The following is a 20,825-nucleotide window of genomic DNA, read 5'->3' on the forward strand; positions in this document are numbered from 1 at the left end:
ATGACACTGTATAACTGGCTACAAGCAAAAGAAAGAGGACCTATATTCAAGCCGATCATGCAAAGGATTGACCCAATTTGTAAAAGATGGCACAAACCTCCCCTTCATTTCCTGAAATGCAACACGGATGCAGCCATCTTCACGAACAATAATGCATTCGGCCTTAGCAGTGTCTTGCGAGACGAAAATGGAGAATTTATGGCTTGTCGAGTGCAACACGAACTTGGAAATCCAATGGTGAAAGAATGTGAAGTCCTTGCCCTAATCAATGCCATAACCTGGATACAAGAAATGAACTTGACAAATGTGATTTTTGAACTTGATGCAAAGAATGTTGTGGATGCTATCAACTCCCCCGCCGACGACGCTACCGAGTTTGGATCTCTTGTGCACCAATGCAAGCTGCTACTGAATCAAGGAACCGCATTCTCGGTTCAATTCCATATAGACAAGCAAATGGTGTAGCCGATGCGTTGGCAAAAGCTGCTCAAATTTATGCTAGTCCCTCAATTTTCTTTGATAGTCCGCCAGATTTGATTGAATATTTAGATGATTATTGTAATTCTTTGCATGATCAATGAAATTCCCTTTCAAAAAAAATAAAATTGTGGATTAATTATGTGTATTATCTTGAAATGACTAAAATATCCTGACTATGTGTATATAATTATATAACCTAGATATAATAAACAGAAAATAAATAAATAATAGAAAATAAAATAATAATAATAAAAAATTGTTATTATTTATTAAAAAAATTACCTAACCTAGATATAATTACCTTACGACTTGTCATTGTTATTATTTATTAAAAAAATATTTCTTATTATTTATTATTAACTTTTTTATTATACAAATTCTGATATTAATATTAAAATATCATTTTTTTTCTAAAATTTATTTATTTTTATACAATTATTATTCTCGTTATAATTAATGATATATTCTTTAATCAATAATTGAATTATAGTTTCATCATTAATTATAATTATAATTAATCAGTAATTTTATTATTAATAATTTCTTATTAATTTTCATAATTATAATTTTTTTTATTATTGATATTAATTTGTATCTTCTCATTTATTATTATTATTATTTTACATTTAATTTATTATTATTATTATTATTTTGAATAATATAATTTGAAAAATAATTAAAAATTAAATATTGAGTAATAGTAAATCCGTTAATTGGGTTTAAGACGATTTTTAAAATAGTACAATTATTTTTTATTTTATAAACTTTTATATTTTAATATTATTTTGAATTTTGAATTTATATTTGTTTTCGTATTGCATAATAAAACAAATGCTGAAAAGTCTTAGTTTAATATTATATTAATTTATAAAGTAAAAAATAGTAAAAATTCATGTTATCATGGGAACGGTAAAAGTAATCACTTGGCAAAAAAGAGTTTAATTATCTTCATTTTTGTGTGTAGTGCGGGCCATATACGGACCTTGAAGATAATAAATAAAGCTAAAAATTGTACCAAACAAATGATTGTGGCTGATCATTTATTAATCAATTTCTTATCATTCAAACCAAACACACCCTTAACATAAAAAATAATACTTTTTATGGATAATATAAATAAGAGATCCGTCAATTTATTTAAAATAAAATAATCTTTTAGTTAATTATTATTTTTTAAATAAATTTTTAAATATAAATAAATTTGAGAAAGTCATTTTCTTTAGAAATTTAATTTAATTTGAAAAGTTTATTGTCTTTAAAAAAAGTAATCTTGGAAAATAAAATTACCAGTTGAGATAGGGCAGGCAACATCATACAGCCGAGAAACAACGATAAAAGGAGGATCCGCCACGGCAGAATCAATCGCGGACGCACCGCTCTTTCCCGAATCAAAATCCAAAATTTCATCTACCCTTCTTCGATTTTTATTGCCCAGGATGTTGGCATCCGAAGTGTTGAGTCCTTTTTGTTCTATATTTGTGTAAGATTACCCACTGTTCTTGTTTATTTGACAAAAAAGGAGGTTTCTTTGAGAGGAAAATGTGTTTGGAGAGTTTTTTTCAGAAGATCTGCTGTGGATCGGTTGCTTTTTTCGAGTTGACATCGCTGTAAATTATCCACGATCCTTCTGCTTTTTTCTATTTCAGAAGGTACGATTAGTGTTTGCCTCGTTTTTTATTCGTGGATATTGATTAATTAATCAATTAATATTTCTTGGTATTACTGTTATTTGTTGAATTTACGTGAATAATTGCTTTTGGCTTTCGGTTTAAGCTCTTCTGGCTGGATGAATGTCAGCGCATTAGATTTTTTTTGCTCTTATTCCTTATTAATTTTATGTGAGGAACTATTTATTAGTTTATTTCTTGCTATTTTGGTGTGACGATTTCTTGCAAGGACTCTATGATTCACTGTGTGTTTTGTGGATGTGTCATTTATCTGAAATCTAATCTCTGCATTACTTATTGGAGAAATCGATATTTAGAACCCACTGAATACAGTAATTCTTTCATGTCCTCAACCTTTGCAAACAATATAAATTCTTCTTCTTCTTTATCGTGTGTCCATTCCAAAGAAGAAGATACATCTTTTAAATATGCTGCATTTTATTGTCTTTGGCTCATTCTTATGCTACCACTAAAATATAAGAATTTATTTTCTTCACGTGAACTTTGTCAATTTATTTCTGTCCTCGATGATTTATATTCTAATTTTACGTTATTTCTTTGAGATACTTCTTAATAGGGTGACTGAAGATTCTGAACAGAAGGTAGGTTAGTGAGCGGGAGGTGATTTTGCATGGGTGACGATGCCGGAATTGCGTAGCGGAGCACGGAGATCAAAACGGCTTGTTGATCTCCAGCCTGCACATCAACCCGCTAATCCAGAAGAGAATTGTGTTGCACCTGTTCAGAATAGAACGAGGAGGAGAGGTAGAGGTAGAGGTAGAGGGGATGCAGCTGCTGTAACTAAAGGGCCATCTGCAGTAACGCCAGCTAGGCCAACTGCTGCTGGTCGTGGTCGGGGCATCAGGTTGATAGATTTAGACCCAGAACCACCTTGTGAGGTTCTCCCACATCCTGTTGGCCTTGGTGCTGGGGAACAGCCTCTCAACGTAATAGGGGGTGTTGAAGAAAAGGAAATTGGCATGGACGGTGGGAGTGCAGATAAAGTAATGGGAGTTGAAGAAGAAGTGAGCGCTACTCCAGTACCAGATAGGGTAATTTCATATTTTTTTCGTATCCAAGAATGTTCTACGAAAATCTTGTTATGATCTGTTATTCATGGATCATTGGATTTTAAACTCTTGAGATTGCATGATTTCTTCTCCTGTTATTTACTTATTTAGTTCTTTTCACATTTTAACAGCATTCTTAGTGATTGAGTGCATTTTGTTTGTTCAGGTACAAGTGGGCAATTCTCCCATGTATAAGACAGAAAGGAAATTAGGTAAGGGTGGATTTGGCCAAGTTTATGTTGGCCGAAGGGTAAGTGGTGGCACAGAAAGAACAGGACCAGATGCAATCGAGGTATCACTGAGCACCTGTTTTCAACAGTTGGAGAGTTTTAAGCAATCTCTCTTTTTCTGAAATTTATTAGCTTGGTTTATCATTTTCTAGGTCGCACTTAAGTTTGAACACCGAAATAGCAAAGGCTGCAATTATGGCCCTCCGTATGAATGGCAGGTGTACAAGTGAGTTTGTTGTTCTTAACTAGAGGATGTTCTCATTTCTTTGCATTACAACTATTCACATCTCTCCTGTTGTCTTATTTATTGAAAAGCACACTGAATGGATGCTATGGGATTCCATGGGTTCACTACAAGGGTCGTCAAGGAGATTTTTACATCTTGGTGAGTTTTGATTGCAATTTTTTGCAGCGGATTTTTCAGTATGATCTCAAAGAAATTTTGTTTCAGGTCATGGACATGCTTGGACCCAGTCTTTGGGATGTTTGGAATTCCTTGGGCCAGTCGTAAAGCTCTATCTCTTTGCCTGCTTTCCTCCATCTTTCTGTTCAATCCTTCTTTTTAAGTAAACTAGTTAATGCGTGTTGCATTTTCAAATGTGCAACAAAGTAGCTGTTTTATTGTTTCTATGCTGATTCTTTCCTTGTTTATTATTATCACTTGAAACAGAATGTCTCCAAGTATGGTGGCTTGCATCGCTGTTGAGGCTATATCTATTCTTGAAAAGCTTCATCTTAAGGGGTAAAACCTTAAAATTTTAATATGTATAATGATGTGTTGGCTCCTTGATAAGATGAAGTTGTTCACAGACTTCATTTTTCTTGCTTATTACTTTCTTAGTAGAAGACAGCCGATTGATTATCTGTACCCTCCCTTTCACTTTTCTAGATTCGTGCATGGAGATGTGAAACCAGAGAACTTTTTACTTGGTCAACCTGCGTCTGCTGATGAGAAAAAGCTGTATCTCATTGATCTTGGTTTGGGTATGATGCTGCCGTTCCTTTTCTTTAACTTTGTGTGATGACTGACCATCTAATTCTTGGTTAGCACCAATAGATGTTCAAAGACAGAAAGATTTCATTTTTTGCTATTGGTTTTTGCGTAGATTTGATTTTTCTGGTTGACCTTTTGTTTTCATTTTTACTATCCTGATTAGTGGGCTTTATACTCGTTAATTCCTCATTGATGCAGCTTCTAAGTGGAAAGATGCATCATCTGGTCAGCATGTTGAATATGATCAGAGGCCAGATATATTCAGGTGTGTGAAGTTCATGCAATATTTTCACATGAGCTATACTTGTTATGTACCAACAAACTCCATCGGTCTGTTCACAGAGGCACAATAAGATATGCTAGTGTACATGCACACCTGGGCCGCACAGGAAGCAGGAGGGATGATCTCGAGTCATTAGCATACACGCTGATATTTCTGATAAAGGGAAGGTTACCTTGGCAAGGCTATCAGGTCAGTTGAGATGACTGCTCCTAGTTACTTGTGACAGCTTATTCCATTTTTATGTAATTTGTTGTTCTCTGTTATTTGGATGGTTGCAGGGTGACAACAAGAGTTTTCTAGTCTGTAAAAAGAAAATGGCCACGTCTCCGGAGTTGATGTGTTGCTTTTGCCCAGCTCCATTTAAGCAGTTCCTTGAGGCTGTTACTAATATGAAGTTTGACGAGGAGCCAAATTACCCGAAATTGATATCTTTTTTTGAGAGTCTAATTGAACCATGCACATCATTGAGACCGATACGAATTGATGGAGCACTCAAGGTAACTTTTTGGCAGAGAACACATAGTCTATATTTTTTTTTGTTTATACTGGTTTAGAAAGCATTTGTTTTATTTTTTTTAATCTTCTATTAGGTTGGACAAAAGCGTGGGAGAATGCTCATTAACTTGGAAGATGATGAGCAACCAAAAAAGAAAGTACGTCTTGGTAGCCCAGCTACTCAGTGGATTTCAGTTTATAATGCTCGGCGACCCATGAAACAGAGGCAAGCAACGTTGGATTTACTTATATGCTTATTCTGTCATACCTTTGCTATTTTTTGTTTGCTTCTCATGGAATTTTGTTCTACTGCTTTGCAGTTTGTCTTTGAAATGAATTCCTGAACTCTGATATATTACGTGTGTGATTTTATGATTTGCACGAGTAATTTTTTAGCCGATGGTTTTTATTTGTGAATCTTGATTTAATGTAGGCATTCAACCTTTCCTGTTTGTAATTTTACTTCTTGCTTTTTCTTTTGTCTGGAGCCATCTATGTCTGGGGCTTAGTGTTTAAAAAAGTTGTCCAAATTTGAAAAGTATCATCAAAAGTATGCAACAATTCTGGAGACCTGATATTTTGTTTGGTTGTTTTTTGAGTTGTGCATTGCACGTGTGATTCTATTTCTTTGTGATTGTTTCAATCACTTATCACGTAGAGGTTTTTCGTTTGTGTATTTAATTAATTTATTTTATTTCTTTTTGGGAACTTATTGTACTTCATGATGCCTGTAGAATTTGAATATCTGAAAATTTAACTTCTGGAAAGTGAGAGCAAATTGCCCTTGTCTTCCTGTTGACTGATGTGTAGATTGTTGTTTCCATTAATATGAAAGATTTTAGATTCCCCTATATGAGAATTGCTGTTTCCATTAACATGAAAGATTTGAGATTCCAACCTAGATTGTTTCTCATCCCATGGTGTACTTCCTATCTGTGAGATTGCTGCCATATTTGCAATTTCTCTGTTTGTGATTAAATGGTTGCATTTCTGTAGATACCACTACAATGTCGCAGACTCAAGGCTCCGTCAACATGTAGAGAAGGGCAATGAAGATGGCTTACATATCAGCTGTGTAGCATCAGCTTTAAACCTCTGGGCCTTGATCATGGATGCTGGGACAGGTTTCAGTTCACAAGTGTATGAGCTTTCTGCTGTCTTTCTTCACAAGGTTGTTTATCCAACTTACATTCGTTGTTATGACTTCTTGTGTCACGTCCTAGCTTGGCACTGTTTCCTATCCCAACAATAATGTTCTCTGGTTCATGTTAGGATTGGATCATGGAGCAGTGGGAGAAAAATTATTACATCAGTGCAATAGCTGGTGCAGCTAATGGAAGTTCACTGGTGGTTATGTCTAAAGGTGGGTTGAAGCTTCTCTTTTGTTGCGATTTTTGTCTCATGGGACTCACTTCTATTTTTTGCAATGCTTTTTTGGATGGTGTAAAGATATGCTCTTTGTTAAATGTCCACCACTGCACTAATTGGTTGGTCACTTTTCTTTGCTATATATTTGCACTGGTCCACCATAAACAGCTTATAACATGACATTTATGATTGTGCGCACGATGCTTCTGATCAAATATTTTTCCTATATGCTTTTGGGATTTTTCAGGAACTCCTTATACCCAACAGTCGTATAAAGTTAGCGAATCATTTCCATTCAAGTGGATTAATAAAAAGTGGAAGGAAGGTTTCCATGTCACATCCATGACTACCGCCGGCAGTCGCTGGGGTGTTGTAATGTCCCGAAATTCTGGATATTCTGAGCAGGTAAAACTTAATTTATAAGTTGAACAGTCAACCTAAGGACTTCCTGTACTTTGAGTTATGTCTAAGTAATGTGCCGGTGTGTTCTTAGGTTGTGGAGCTTGATTTTCTCTATCCTAGTGAGGGAATACATCGTCGATGGGAAAATGGCTACAGAATAACCTCCATGGCTGCTACAGCTGATCAAGCGGCCTTCATACTTAGTGTACCCAGACGTAAAATCATGGATGAGGCTCAGGAGACCCTTCGGACATCTGCCTTCCCTAGCACCCACGTAAAGGTAGTAGCTGCTTGTCTGATAATTTATTTGCGGATCTTTGGGATACACAATGGATTGGAATCGGATACAGTTTAGCCTGGAATTATATATTTCATTGGAGAATTTTGATGACGTTTAACCATATCAGTTCTTTACCATTTCATAAACTTGAAGGTATGAACCCCTGATATCCCTTTTGATTTTGTTTGCAGGAGAAGTGGTCCAAAAATCTCTACATAGCATCAATATGCTACGGTCGTACCGTTTGCTGAAGGTGTTGTGCAATATATTCTGGTGCTGAAGATGACAATATTAAATTTTGGAAGCTCATATTATTTGGCTCCGATTTTGATTACCATGTGTGTATTAGGTTCACTACTCTTTTGCCTCAAAAATCATGTTATGTAACTGTAAAATTTACTGCCTCCGCTTCTGATTAATGCAAAATGACATGAGAGTTAAAAGCAGAGAGGGGGAGGAATATTGCGATTGATCTTTATCCAAACCCGACCCTTGATTATGTGGCAGCTTGCCATTTTACATTGAATTTGGTAATGTTATATAAAGTGGACCTCTACTTCCTTTATTATTTATTCTCAAAATCAGCATATGACATTATGTTTCCAATCTGGATCCCAGCTGAGCTCTAATTAACTGGTGGAAAAGTGAAAAAATATCTGTCATAGGATGGGTGACCGTATTTTGTCGACACTGTTGAGATTCCATGATGGTGTTTGTATAAGTGGCCATCTGGTAAACAATGCTCACAAAAAAGTAGCTATATTTTTGTAAGTCCCGACAGTTGCTTCTATTCTGAGAGAATTTGAATTTTAACTTTCGTTCTGACATATGTCCGAGTTTTATATGTGATAACATTGTTAATTCTTCTTCTGAACCAATTGATGCAATCGTTAATTCCGTCTCTTTATATGTTTTTCTCAAAAGTACATACAGATTTGTAGCAATTTTTTCATTTTCATAACCACAGGCGCGCCTTTCACAATTTTCATGATCTCGTTGTCGATCGTCAGTCCTTTCACATGTTGTACCTACTGTATGGTGTGAATGGTGTTATCAAACATTTTTATTTTGATAATACCAATTCTAGCTATTTCTAAGGCATGATCATTTCTCATTAATACAGATCCTCCCGAGACAGGTTCATGATGATCAAATCATTCTCTCTGAGACGTCATGTGTCATGTCGTTCTTGAATCCATAATCCACGTGTCACAAAATTTGTGTCTGCTTTCTATAACTGTTGCGGCTTCGCTGAATAACATTTCATCACCGCCTGAAGTACTGGTCACATTTCCTTGAAAACTCTTGTTGTTACTCGTACACTCTTTCTTGAAATATCATTTACCGCCACATTTAAAGCAGTAAATATTTTTCTTTTTACTTCTCAACTTTGATCTACCTCGTCTTTGATTCCCACTGAAGTCACGGACCATAAATCTTCCTTTTATCATTGATAAAGTATCTGCCTGCTTCGATGTTACCAACCTATTTTCTTTATTCTTGCGCCAACTTTTTCTCCGAAACCACAGTTAAAACATCGTCGAATTTTAGAAAGCCCATAAAAATTTTGTTTCTGAAAACATATTTAAAGCTAAACCTGATATATTGCTGTGGTAGCAACAGCTAGGTTGATACCCAATCGCAAATAATGGCTTCCGTGTGCATATGTTGTGTGCGACAACATTTTGAGAATGTTTCAAGATCGGTTCAGACAAGGATTGGTTGGAATATACAAATAGTTAGAAAGCCAAGCCAGCTAATACTAACAAGACAGAATGACCAAGTCTGATCTTCTCGCACTAACCCAACCCTCTTTATATTTTTCAATGCATTACAAATTTGGAGTTGGTAGCAACAGCTTTGACTTGTCCGCAAAAAAAAAAAAAAAAAAAAAAAAAAAACAAATGGCCAAGTCGTAGTCTAACTTACGCGTTGGGTTTCTAATTTCTATTATAAGAATACTCAAGATGCGCTATCTATCTTCATATCACTATTTCTCTCGATTAAAATCCAGAAATGTGCCCTCTGAGATTCATCTTGGTGTTCTTCTCTGCGATACTGGCAGCTTATTTGGCATGGAATTCCTTAACTTCTTCCCAGGAATTCACATCTTCAGAAGATTTATCCCAACATGACAATGAGACTTCTACTAAACACAAACAAAGATTTCACCTTTTCAAGGTAGGCAAGTATGATGCAATTTGTTCTATATGTTTGTTCGTTCTTTCTTTTTTTCGCTGATGTTCTCTTTCTGAATATTTATTTAGATGACGCAAAATGGATTCTGGGTGTTGATCGATATGGCAAGTGGACGTTACCTGTGGCGTAGCATCAAACAAGTTAAACAGACGGGAAGTGTAAGGGTAGCAGCAAGTTAGAATTCCGGCCTATAGCCAATTCTGTAAAGCAATGACATTAATTAGCACTTGTCTCACGTCATCGAAAACAATGACGTGTATCTGTATATGGAAAAGTCTTGTGTATGAATCTGAGTTCGTATTCTTCTTAATTGTTCATGCTGACAAGCAGCGAAAAGCTGAAACTGTTAATTCTTTGAGAGCTCATACTTGGTAGATAGGTCTGATGTGGAGCTCGTCTTCATTCATTCCATTGTTGCTCACAAAATTAGACTTGGTAAAATATTAAATGCAATCATCCATGAAGAATAACATGAAGTAATTTTAACACCAGCAATGGAAGAATGGGTAGAGATGCAAGGAACAATCGCACTTGTTCTCACAACAAAAATAGGCAAGAGTAGATCGTATAATAGCTTTTTAACTGGAAACATACACACACAGAATATATACACAAACATTCAGGATAACAAATATCCGTTACAGAACAGCATTGCCAACAACAGCAGCTTTAGTTTAGATCAACTTGTAGCTTTATTGACATATACAAAAGAGTCAGGAGAGCACCTTGGGGCAGGGGAATATACCCTGCAAGAGTTGAGCCAAACCACATGGCAATTACCACCAGAGCAACAACACTGCTACTTGTTTTGCCACAAACCCAACTTGCAAATGACAGGAACATGGAAAGCAAAATACCACCTCTCCCTCCTATAGTCCAGGCGAGTAAATAACCAAACTTATATCCTGCATCCAGTTTGTGGTCAATCAAAGCCACAAGGCTGCTAAATGTGAGAGATAATCGGACTCCCACAGTCCGCATCAAAAACAGAGAGAGGAAAGCTGATCTTAGCACCTCGACGAAAGAGTCTCTCTCCTCATTTAGCTTTTCTTTCTCAGAAAACTTGCTGGGGTTTTTATAAAATTGCTCTTCTTTATTACAATATTGCTCCCAATATTTCTCATTTCTCATTTTACGCCTATCGGAAGCCCATTTATAAAACCTCATTCCACCTTCATAAGCCAGATTAGAGTCCCATTCATCACCCAAAGGCCTTCTGGCACTTTCGTGACGTTGCAAGGCTCGATCATACTCATTTCTTGTTATTTCCTTGATCAGAATCTGCCACAAAATTATTGTTCCTTTAAATATATCTTGACATTGGAAGATAAAAAACTAAAATTAGCTATTACCAAGTCCACAATTATGTGGGAGGTTCCACGGTACGACATTTAATAATGCAAGAGATTGCAGAGTTTTTCATTGAGAACCAATAAATGAACTCTTCAAAATACTAAATACAAACTTTCCATGCTGCAATTTAAATGAGACTAAATTAAGAAGTTTGCTAACATGCAACATGTTTGACTTCTTTTTTCAGCTTAATTTTCATCTTGCTGATAAATTTGAAGAACAAAATTTAAAAATATTCCTGTATAATAAACATCAGATGGTTGAAACCTTTAGGTTTGCATCAGGAAGTCACCACAAAGAAATAAACTAAAAAAAATCATTAGATGTGGACACAAATGAAAATCCACATAGAAACCAAAAGCAGGAAGAACCACTAAGATGATATTAAATGTAAAACTACTATAGAATTCCAGGGTGGGACATGGGAGTAAAATGTTTGCCTATACATCTTATGGCCAATTTCATCCCGAAACTATTTAGATCACACACAGAAGTAAAACGTGGGCATGAGAAAATATGAACTGTAACAAAAATAAATATGACCTTTGAAATCAAATGTCATGTAAACTTGTAATACCATTTTTATCACCCTATACTAAAATAAGAGAAATAAATACAAATTTTATTCAAATGAGAATGACACTTATCTAATAGACGTAGATCATCATGGGCAAAGATCATTCCTATTTCCTCATTTCACTATCTCCTTATTATAGGTACTGTATCACTGAAAAGACAGAATAAAAAAGATTTCTCACATCATATGCAAGGCGGATACTCTTGAAAGCCTCGCTTGCTCCTACTTCCTTGTTAACATCAGGGTGATACTGCAATAACAAATTAAGAGCAGCTGAATCAAAGAGATAATTTGATCTTCTAAAATACAGACATTTTCTTAAAAAATAAAAGTGTCACAATACCACATGCACGCATATCATATAGCATATGGACTTGAGTCCTAATTAATCACGTGTTTGTCATGAAAATTACCGTGTGGGATGGGTTAAAAAGGTAATTAAACCATATATGTTACGGTTTTCTTTTTGGGTGGGAGGAGTGGGCCCAGAGAAATAGTTTTGAATTTTGCACATGGAAGCTTCCTAATAGCCCTTATTATAAGGGTAATACATGCCAATAAAGTGAGAGAGATTGTTAGAGCTAGATAGATTCACGCTGACATTGAGGATTAATGTGTTATGACCATAAAGCGATCAAGGATGTGCTTATTAATGATGAGACTAGTGTCAGTCAAGGATATGTTGAATAGGTTACATCCATGAAAATGAGTCGTGACCAATGATGGCGTGATTAGAAGTTCCAATCATCGCAGCCCTATGATGTTCTTAGGTTAGGTGTTAAACAAGCACTTCAAACCATTAAAATGAGGAAAGCATCCAATGAGGTGAGTCACATGTCATTACTTCAGAGGCTTGCAAAATAATATTTTCCACCAAATAAGGTAGTCATTTCATTATTTAAGACAACTAATGCCACTAAACATTAAAATAAAAGAAGAGAATCAAGCATTGTGCTTTGACTAGGGACGACAATGGGGGCGGGCGGAGCAGGGCAGGAGCGGCCATCCACGCCTCCATCCCCGGTTCTATCTACTCGGGGAATCCCCATCCCCATTTTCGTCTCCGCTTCAAATACCCATTGAGTTAAGCCAAAAATTTCTTCAATTTTCTTTAAAAATTATTGATACAACAATCCAATAATATATATAAATAATAATATTACTTAAACAATACATGTGATATATGCTATTAATAATCCATCGTTTAATAAACATAAAAAATCAAATTTCATCATCATCATATTACTCTCTTCTCCATCAATGTCACCCTAGTTGGATCTAGAAGTATAATACCCGAACCCATACCCGAAAACACGCCCCCAAACCCGTCCCGTTTCGGGATTTCCCTGCGACGAAACTAGTCATCCCTATCCGTTTTGTTTGGAATCCTCATAATCTTACAAATTTGGTTGGTTAGCCACAAGCAAGGACGCAGGGAAAATTGCCATCCCTTTCTGCTTTGTTAGGAATCCTCATAATTTTACAAATTTGGTCGGTTAGCCACAAGCAAGGAGTGTGTGGAAGGTTTCTCAATGAATTGGAAATTGTTGGTTGCTTAAAATGTAAAAGGCTTAAAGCATTGTCTTATGTCCCTCATGGTTAAATGCTCCGAACTGATTAGAAAGTTACATGAATTTGACAACTTAAATTATGGCAATGATTTCTGACCGCACCGTGTCATTTGTAACTTTTACGGATTTTAGAGTTCCTTTTCCATACCCGCATTTAAATTTTAAAATTTTAGCGTAACATGAATACGTTGTTTGGAAAAAAAACCTAGAAGCTTTTTCAGGGGAAAAATACAAAACCTCAAGATAATTAACAAATGCTGCCTTAAGTTATCAATGAAAAATTCGGGATAATACCCATTTTCGTCCTTTTCGTTAACCGTTTTTCCCATTTCAGTCCCTCATGATTTTTGACTGCTTAAATAATCCTTCATGTTTTCAAAATATTCCCGAATTGGTCCTTACCGTTATCCTGACGTTAAGATTAACGTTGACTCATAAGTAAGATCTTGTCGCAACCCCTTAGACTGCCTGCAGATCATGGGACTGTGGCTTTGGTTCGAACGGTTAGGCTTTAGCAATGCCATAAGTAAGATCTTGTCGCAACCTCTGTTTCTTATCAACGAACTAGCTGATGAGGCCATAGCATGCCTCAAGTGCATGGATGATGCCCAGTTCCCGCTCCAATTTGAAGCAACTGAAATTCCGCTCACTCAGAGCATCGTGTAAAAGGATCTCACTCTCAAATATTTCCACCTCCGTCGACTTACTGTTTACCATGAAATTCAAAACCTGATTAAGCAAGTATACATTCCTGTACTATCCGACATTTATGGAGAAAGCCTGTTATGGTGGTTTTGGTGAAAGCTTGAACGATAGCCAGATGAGCATGCAAGGCCATGCTGCATTAGGTTTGAACCCGATGATGGCACAGTCATCTTATGACGACCCTTTGATGCAAAGCTTCTCTAACATAAACATTCAAGTAGACACCCTTCCTTCCCAAAGCAACGTGGTTCAGGCAAACGAGCCGGCACTATACGTGAGAACCATGTTTGCTACATTCTCTAAAGGTTACCCCGTCTCTGAAAGTGAGATGTGCAAAGCAAAATTTTCCATCGATGGTAAGCATGTCTGGATGCGTAAATTTGTTCCCAACAACGGTAGGCCAGAGCCATGAAGATAACCCAACCCTTTGACGTACCCCCCATCGAATCGGTGGTGTTTCTTCGAGTTCGCCCTTCCCTTTCACGTCTAATTTGGGGATTAGGGTTCTTGTAGAGTTTGAGAGTAAAAGGTAAATGAGTCAACGTTAATCTTAACGTCAGGATAACGGTAGGGACCAATTCGGGAATATTTTGAAAACATGAAGATTATTTAAGCAGTCAAAAATCACGAGGGACTGAAATGAGAAAAGCGGTTAACGAAAAGGACGAAAATGAGTATTATCCCGGAAAATTCCAAACTATATTTCTTGAATACAAAAAGGGTTTCCCTAATGAAATAAAGTAGCTAGGTGGAGTATATGATGAAATCTACATAACTCCATTAGAAGGCAGATTAACAAATATCCATTTTGCTGATACACCAAGTGCTAATTACTTAATCCCCGGGAACAGTAGTTTTTGTGGATGGTATGTATACTACACTACCTTCGAAAAGTACGATTCTTTATCTGGAATTGGATGAAACATGAAATACCTTGAGAGCGAGGAGACGATAGGCTCTCTTAATATCGCTGGTGGAAGCGTTTGGCGAGACCCCCAGCACGGCATAGTGATTCCGCTGTCCGTTGGCGGCGGCGGACGCAGTGAATTGAGGTCGGCTCCGGCTCTGGGAGGTGCGGCCCATCACGAAGTACCCGTAGGCCTGCATAATTGATCGATCGTACACTGTAACTAAAGCGCCATTCGTGGCACGAGTCGCGTGATATGCGACCGACGGGTTAGGGCACTGTATGTATATGTATATCTCTTTTGATTTTGATGAATAAATATCCAAATCCAAAAAAAGAAAAAAAAAAGAAAAATCCTAAACTCAAATTTTCTAATTTTGAATGAAATTAATATTTATACAAACCACGCGGGAATATAGAGAGACATAGTGGCCTCCGCCACCTTTCCTCCATTGCCCAAATTGCGTCTACATTCAATCAGTTCCCCCACTGCAAGGAGTCGCCTCTTTTCCGATCCCCTTCTTCCGCTCGCTTACAGGTACATATGATTTCGCCATTGTTTTCCTGCATTCTCTCTCACCTATTTTATGTATTTTGTTCTCGAAATAAATGCGGGCACTTTCTCGCTTCCGTCTTTCATATGCTAACTCATTTGGGCCGAAATTGTACCTTCTTGTTTACCAAGCGCTGCAGTGTATGCCATGAGTAGAGCCACGATTCAAGATAGAAATTGAATGGAGAAATGTTTTTGGGTAGATTTAGGCTGCAGTTGGATTGATGAACATGATTTCCATGGAAGGATCTGATTTGGACAAGTATTTCAAACTTGGATTTTAAATCAGTGCATTTAATTGCTAATAAATTAGTTTGGATTAAGAAGGGATGAATTTGAAATTAATCTTAGTTGAAATCTTCCAAAAAAGTTGAAATTCATCATCCGAAAGCCTCTCTTCTGTTTGCAGGAAAAAGAAGAGTATTTTATTTATTAATGTCTTCTGTGGGCAATTCAACTAACATCTTTTGGCACGAATGTCCCATCTCGAAGCTCGATAGGGAAAAACTGCTTAATCAACAGGGGTGTGTTGTATGGATCACTGGTCTCAGTGGATCAGGTTAATGTTTGTATGTGGTTTTCAATTTACAAGGTCTTTCTTTTAGTTTCATCCACTTCATTTTGGTTTTGTTTTGTTTATATATGCTTATAGTATAATGCATAGTTGTCAATCGCGCATAGCGCCCCGTAGCGCAAAGGTTGCCCGTGGCTAAAGCGCATAACGAATTCAAAAACCTTAATTTCCAATATAATATTCCATCAACTTTAATTGTAAAATACTAAAACCTGAAATTATTTTAAGTTTTTTCCTTGAAATATAATAGAAGACACAAAAATAAAGTAAGAAATGCAGAAAAATATAATTTCCAGCAAAAACCTAGCTAAGTACATGTCGAAAAAACCAAAATTAGAAAGAAAAAAAAAGACAGAAAATAAGCATGTAGCTTTGCTTTGCAATAGCGCCGCTATTTCAGCTATCGCGATTGTCGCTATAGTGCCAATAGCGAGGATAGCGAGCGCTGTTGCAAAGTCCATGACGCGTAGTGGTCCGTAGCAATGTGGTGTCGTTTCGCCACGTTATTCACTATAGCGAGGGCTACGGGGCTATTGACAACTATGGTATAATGTCCTGTTCAACACACTAGTATTGTGTACTCTTAAACTTAATTTGTGCCATTGAATTGTCCTTGTTAATACCTTTCAAATGATTTGAATCATTCCTTTACTGGCACTCCCTTTTTATTGTTATATAGAAATATATTGGCACTATTTGTTCATGCTTTTCAGGATTAATAATTTAATTTCCAGGAAACATAAACAAACATAACCCATATCGTTTCAAAAAATTTAAATGAAAACTCTATTTTCATTCGACTCCTAGATTCCCATATTTAATCATTATTATTATTATAATTCAACTTTTAAGCACTCCTAAGAACAATTTTTTTCACTATATCATATTCTAAATCAAGATATGACATTTTCTTTAAAATTTTAAATGTTTATTTATCAATTATAGTTAAATAACCAAAAATGTATTACATGTTGCCAGCAAATATTTTCCACAGGCACCAGAAATATACCAAACATGCATTACATGTTGTCTTTATGCTCGCATGATTTACAAAAATGCTGAATCACTGTAAAAAGTAGATAAACCATTCTTTAGATTGTTAACAGCATCTCAGCTATCATAGGCTGTGATTGAATTGTAAAGTTTTTGTTGCTTGTAAATATCTTTTTGTTGACTTTGTGGCATAGGAAAAAGCACACTTGCATGTTCACTCGGCAGACAGTTGCATTCTCGTGGTAAACTCTCCTATGTTCTTGATGGGGACAACCTTAGGCATGGCCTAAACAAGAACTTGGGTTTCTCACCAGAACATCGAACTGAAAATATACGTAGGGTCGGTAAGTATGCAGTTTTTTTGTTTGGATTTATAAATTATCAATGCCTGCAGACTTAGAAAAGAGAAGAGAACAGAAGGGGAAGTTGTGAAATTTCATCTCCTATTCGAACATGATACTTCTGGTTCCTCTTTCTCAGATTGTTAAGCCACACAAGACACCACATTCATTTTTTTCTCTGTTATCCTCTTTCTTTCCTATTCAAAGCTTTAACATAATCTAGACCAAATATAGCTACAGTGCATTATTATTGAACCTGGAAGTCCCCAATGTTCATTTGGTTACCAATGCAGTCCGCTTAAGCACACAAAAATCTATAATTGAAATGCTTGATAATCAGATAATATCTATAATTGAGTGCCTCGCCTTCTCTTATGAAGGTTTATATATGTTCCAGTAACCATTTTGTTGATGCCAGTTGGTTCTTGGTATAGCAATTTTTCATAATGCTAGAGTGATGTCATTGGCTCCACAGTTAGGAAATGAGGTATATCTACTGCATAGTTGCTACTTGTTTACTAATGCATCTTCTTTGTTGTCCATTTAGGTGAAGTGGCAAAGCTCTTTGCTGACGGTGGGTTAATTTGCATTGCTAGTCTTATATCTCCTTACCGTAAAGACCGAGATGCTTGTCGTGCCCTGTTACCAGAAGATAATTTTATTGAGGCAAGAATTAGTTTTCCAATTCCAAGCATCCTTGTAACGGAGGCCTTAAAAAAATTTTCATAATGCAAAATTTCCAGGTCTTTCTGAACATGCCTCTTGAGTTATGTGAAGGCCGAGATCCCAAAGGTCTTTACAAGCTTGCACGGGCTGGGAAGATCAAAGGTGCATCTTCTCTTGTCTAAACCTTGTATGCTAGCAATTCTAGATCTTTTTTTTTTTTGTGGGTCAGATTTTTATAAACGGTATGATTAAGTTTCAGGTTTCACTGGAATAGATGATCCTTATGAACCTCCTTTGAACTGTGAGGTTTGTAATAATTTTAATTACAAATATTTGGTGACTCATCAGGAGTAATACATCATTCACAGTTGATCTTTGTACTTTCATTTTTATTACCTCACGAAGTTATGGTTTCAGATTGAATTACTACAGAAGGATGGAATCTGCCCCACACCCAATGAGATGGCTGGTGAAGTGGTGTCTTACTTGGATGATAAAGGATATCTCGTAGCCCATCCCCCTGTGATGACCAATCATTTCACTTAAATCTATCGATCTTTACCATACATTAAGCAATGATCCTTAATATTTTTTGGTCTCTTTTGTATGTTACTAATGTAGTTTACTTGAGTAGTTTTACCTTTTTCTTGAAATTATTATATGAATGGGATAGAGTTTAGATCAACTTTGGTATGCATTATTGTTCAATTCTTTAGCATCACCAAATCTACTTCTTCCCTTGTCGTTCGATTTTTATCTCTCTGTGTTGTCTTTTATATTTTGATTCTCAAATATATAGTCTAATTTTTTTATCTAGAAGTATTTTTTTTTTTTAATCAGTATAACCTATTAACTCAGTTTTGGAAAGATGTGTAATATTTTTAAAATAAATTAGATAAGAATAACATAATTTTTTAAAAAATTTGTTGTCCAATAATATTCTAAATTTATGTGGAAAAACAACAAAAACTTATATATTTACTGGGGATTGAGTATAATTGTATAAAGAGAAAGAAAAAATTGAAGTTACTAAGACTTATACGAACTGTTGTCCAATGTTAGCAAACTATTGAACAAATCCATTTAGGTACGTTACCAACGCTTAGGGTGTGCTTGGCAAGGAGTTGAGTGAGAATAAAATGAACATTTTACCGAACAAATAATTATTGAGTCCTCGTATTTCTCGTAGTCTCATGAAGGATGAAAATCAACTGTGTACACTTTCCCTTGTTCAATTGCTCAAACATGATTTCGAAGAGCAAAGAAGGCACAGTAAAGACAGGTGCTGGTGGGTCATGATGAATGTGGGTGCTTGAAATATATCTTCGAGACCCAAAGCTACCCCGAAGAATAATGGGGCCCGATAGCATCTAAATATGCACATGTCTTTGCAGGAAAGAGCAAAAGCGAGAGCATGATTTGTCAAATCGTCTGCTGCTTGAAATTCTCATTCTTTATTTTTATATATTTTACAAAAAAAATTTGTAGTTTAATTTAACGAATTTAGAATATATATTCTTAATAATAATAATAATTTTTTTTATATTAATTGTAATAATAAACAATAACTATGTTATTATAAAAGAAAAGTACCGAAAACAATAATTGATATAAAAATTATAATACAATGTTAAATAAAATAATAATAATAATAATAATAATAATAACATCTATAAAAACTGAATTTTTACAAAAAATAATAATAATAATAATAATAATAACATCTATAAAAACTGAATTTTTACAAAAAATAATAATTTCCCGTAAAAGATGATGCATATAAAAAGAAACTTCTGTATCTCATTTTGTTATTTTAATGTCTTAATTTGTATTAGAGAATAGAAATTTGAAATAATTAATGCTAACTAATACACACAATATTATTCTTTGAAAATAGATTAACGAGAAGATGACGATTAAAATTACTAATAAAACCTTGAGAATGAAGTATAAATCCGAGATTGTATATATTGTTGTTATATTTAAGAGCGGATTTAATAATCGATAGAGATCGAAGTCGAAGCCTGTAAAAATGACAATACAATCTCATAAAATTTCGAGGCCAAAATTTGAATTTTTCAAAACATATATTTGTTTAAAGGAAAATGATGCTCGTTTTTGTTGTTCAGATTTATGGTTATTATAAATATATAATATATAAATTTAAAAAGAGAATAATTTATAAAAGAATATAGAGAAAATGAAATAAACAAAGGACAAGATATATTCCCAAGCTTATATGAACACAAGTAATTTAATATGTATTCTATATTTAAATGTCTGCATTGATTATATCATATTATTTAATTTAAATTATGGTTTTGAGTTTTGTGTTACTTTATATATTAGTTTATCACTACTCTCTTAACTATTAAATAAAATATATTTTTTCTTACGTAATATTACTTTTTGAACTTTTTAGTGAACTGTGTCATTTTGAATATTATAGATAAAATAATATATGATTTTTAATATATTTTTATCTATTTTTTTTATTAACCGTTCTATTTAGCTATTATATTAAATGTTAAAAAATTCAATTTGATGACAGAAAATTAGTATTCTTAATTGAGTGTTGTCTCAAATTTTATAAAAAACTTGATATAATAATATTTAAAATTTAAATATACAATAATTTCAATTATTATTAGAGTAGGGTAACAACTAGTATTTCATCGATCAACGAACTATTATTTTATAATTAATTATTAAAATCAATAAAATATGATCTTTCAATTAGGCATACTTAACGGACTAGTTCGGACGGGAACCGACCTGGAACCGGTCCGTTAAGCCCGGAACCGGATCCGATAAAGATGAACCGAACCCGAAATCGTGTACAATTCATTGTTTGGTGGGTTGAACCGGTTGAGAACAACCGGTTTAGCATGTTCTCAATCGGTTCCGTATCCGGTTTCGAACCGGTTCCGGTCCATAACCGGATATGACCCGGAACCAGAACCGAACCCGAATTTTTTTTTACAAAAAAAGGCCTTTGAATTGCAGTCGTTGGCCCAAAGGCTCCATATTTCAGTAGCCGTTCAACGGCTAACGACTATTGAAATTTTAATTTTTAAATTTTGCAATCCTTCTTGCAAATATAAATTTTTTTTACCC

General features: G+C 35.1%; 5 protein-coding genes and 1 long non-coding RNA gene across 11 annotated transcripts; 5 read left to right on the top strand and 1 right to left on the bottom strand.

Annotated features, from left to right (window-relative positions):
- Nucleotides 1-465, top strand: LOC142544190 (uncharacterized). The gene has a single exon (XM_075651254.1). It carries the CDS (start codon nt 1-3, stop codon nt 463-465), a length of 465 nt encoding a protein of 154 aa, XP_075507369.1.
- A 1,297-nt stretch (nt 466-1,762) lies between these two features.
- On the top strand, nt 1,763-7,825 carry LOC142547122 (casein kinase 1-like protein HD16). Its single transcript, XM_075655224.1, has 17 exons — nt 1,763-2,129; nt 2,725-3,199; nt 3,384-3,509; nt 3,600-3,673; nt 3,763-3,832; nt 3,899-3,954; nt 4,118-4,189; nt 4,337-4,431; nt 4,640-4,706; nt 4,784-4,913; nt 5,003-5,221; nt 5,315-5,445; nt 6,216-6,390; nt 6,492-6,582; nt 6,835-6,992; nt 7,081-7,269; nt 7,461-7,825. Exons 2-17 carry the CDS (start codon nt 2,789-2,791, stop codon nt 7,518-7,520), a joined length of 2,124 nt encoding a protein of 707 aa, XP_075511339.1. The 5' UTR covers nt 1,763-2,129; nt 2,725-2,788; the 3' UTR covers nt 7,521-7,825.
- A 1,174-nt stretch (nt 7,826-8,999) lies between these two features.
- On the top strand, nt 9,000-9,820 carry LOC142547126 (uncharacterized). The gene is made up of 2 exons (XM_075655233.1): nt 9,000-9,450; nt 9,537-9,820. The coding sequence occupies exons 1-2, from the start codon at nt 9,286-9,288 to the stop codon at nt 9,645-9,647; spliced, it is 276 nt and encodes a 91-aa protein (XP_075511348.1). The 5' UTR covers nt 9,000-9,285; the 3' UTR covers nt 9,648-9,820.
- Nucleotides 9,821-9,963: 143 nt separating this feature from the next.
- On the bottom strand, nt 9,964-14,941 carry LOC142547124 (uncharacterized). 2 transcript variants are annotated; one of them, XM_075655225.1, is made up of 3 exons: nt 14,608-14,941; nt 11,580-11,648; nt 9,964-10,749 (listed from the first exon to the last, which is right to left on the bottom strand). In XM_075655225.1, exons 1-3 carry the CDS (start codon nt 14,779-14,781, stop codon nt 10,138-10,140), a joined length of 855 nt encoding a protein of 284 aa, XP_075511340.1. In that variant the 5' UTR covers nt 14,782-14,941; the 3' UTR covers nt 9,964-10,137. The 2 variants fall into 2 exon arrangements, with proteins under 2 accessions (XP_075511340.1, XP_075511341.1); XM_075655226.1 differs by lacking the exon at nt 11,580-11,648.
- Nucleotides 11,656-14,598, top strand: LOC142547127 (uncharacterized). Its single transcript, XR_012820593.1, has 3 exons — nt 11,656-11,823; nt 11,876-13,235; nt 14,350-14,598. It is a non-coding gene; the product is annotated as an uncharacterized LOC142547127 (long non-coding RNA).
- A 16-nt stretch (nt 14,942-14,957) lies between the features above and the next one.
- Nucleotides 14,958-18,424, top strand: LOC142547125 (adenylyl-sulfate kinase 3-like). Of its 5 annotated transcripts, none has more exons than XM_075655227.1 (7): nt 14,958-15,396; nt 15,544-15,693; nt 16,896-17,045; nt 17,590-17,708; nt 17,786-17,870; nt 17,968-18,014; nt 18,126-18,424. In XM_075655227.1, exons 2-7 carry the CDS (start codon nt 15,570-15,572, stop codon nt 18,252-18,254), a joined length of 654 nt encoding a protein of 217 aa, XP_075511342.1. In that variant the 5' UTR covers nt 14,958-15,396; nt 15,544-15,569; the 3' UTR covers nt 18,255-18,424. The 5 variants fall into 5 exon arrangements, with proteins under 5 accessions (XP_075511342.1, XP_075511343.1, XP_075511345.1 ...); XM_075655228.1 differs by having other exon boundaries at nt 14,966-15,119; nt 15,267-15,693; XM_075655230.1 differs by having other exon boundaries at nt 14,966-15,119; nt 15,275-15,693.
- The last annotated feature ends 2,401 nt before the right edge of the window (nt 18,425-20,825 follow it).

Source organism: Primulina tabacum, chromosome 5 (genome assembly GCF_025594145.1).
Source record: "Primulina tabacum isolate GXHZ01 chromosome 5, ASM2559414v2, whole genome shotgun sequence".
Taxonomy (NCBI): domain Eukaryota; kingdom Viridiplantae; phylum Streptophyta; class Magnoliopsida; order Lamiales; family Gesneriaceae; genus Primulina; species Primulina tabacum.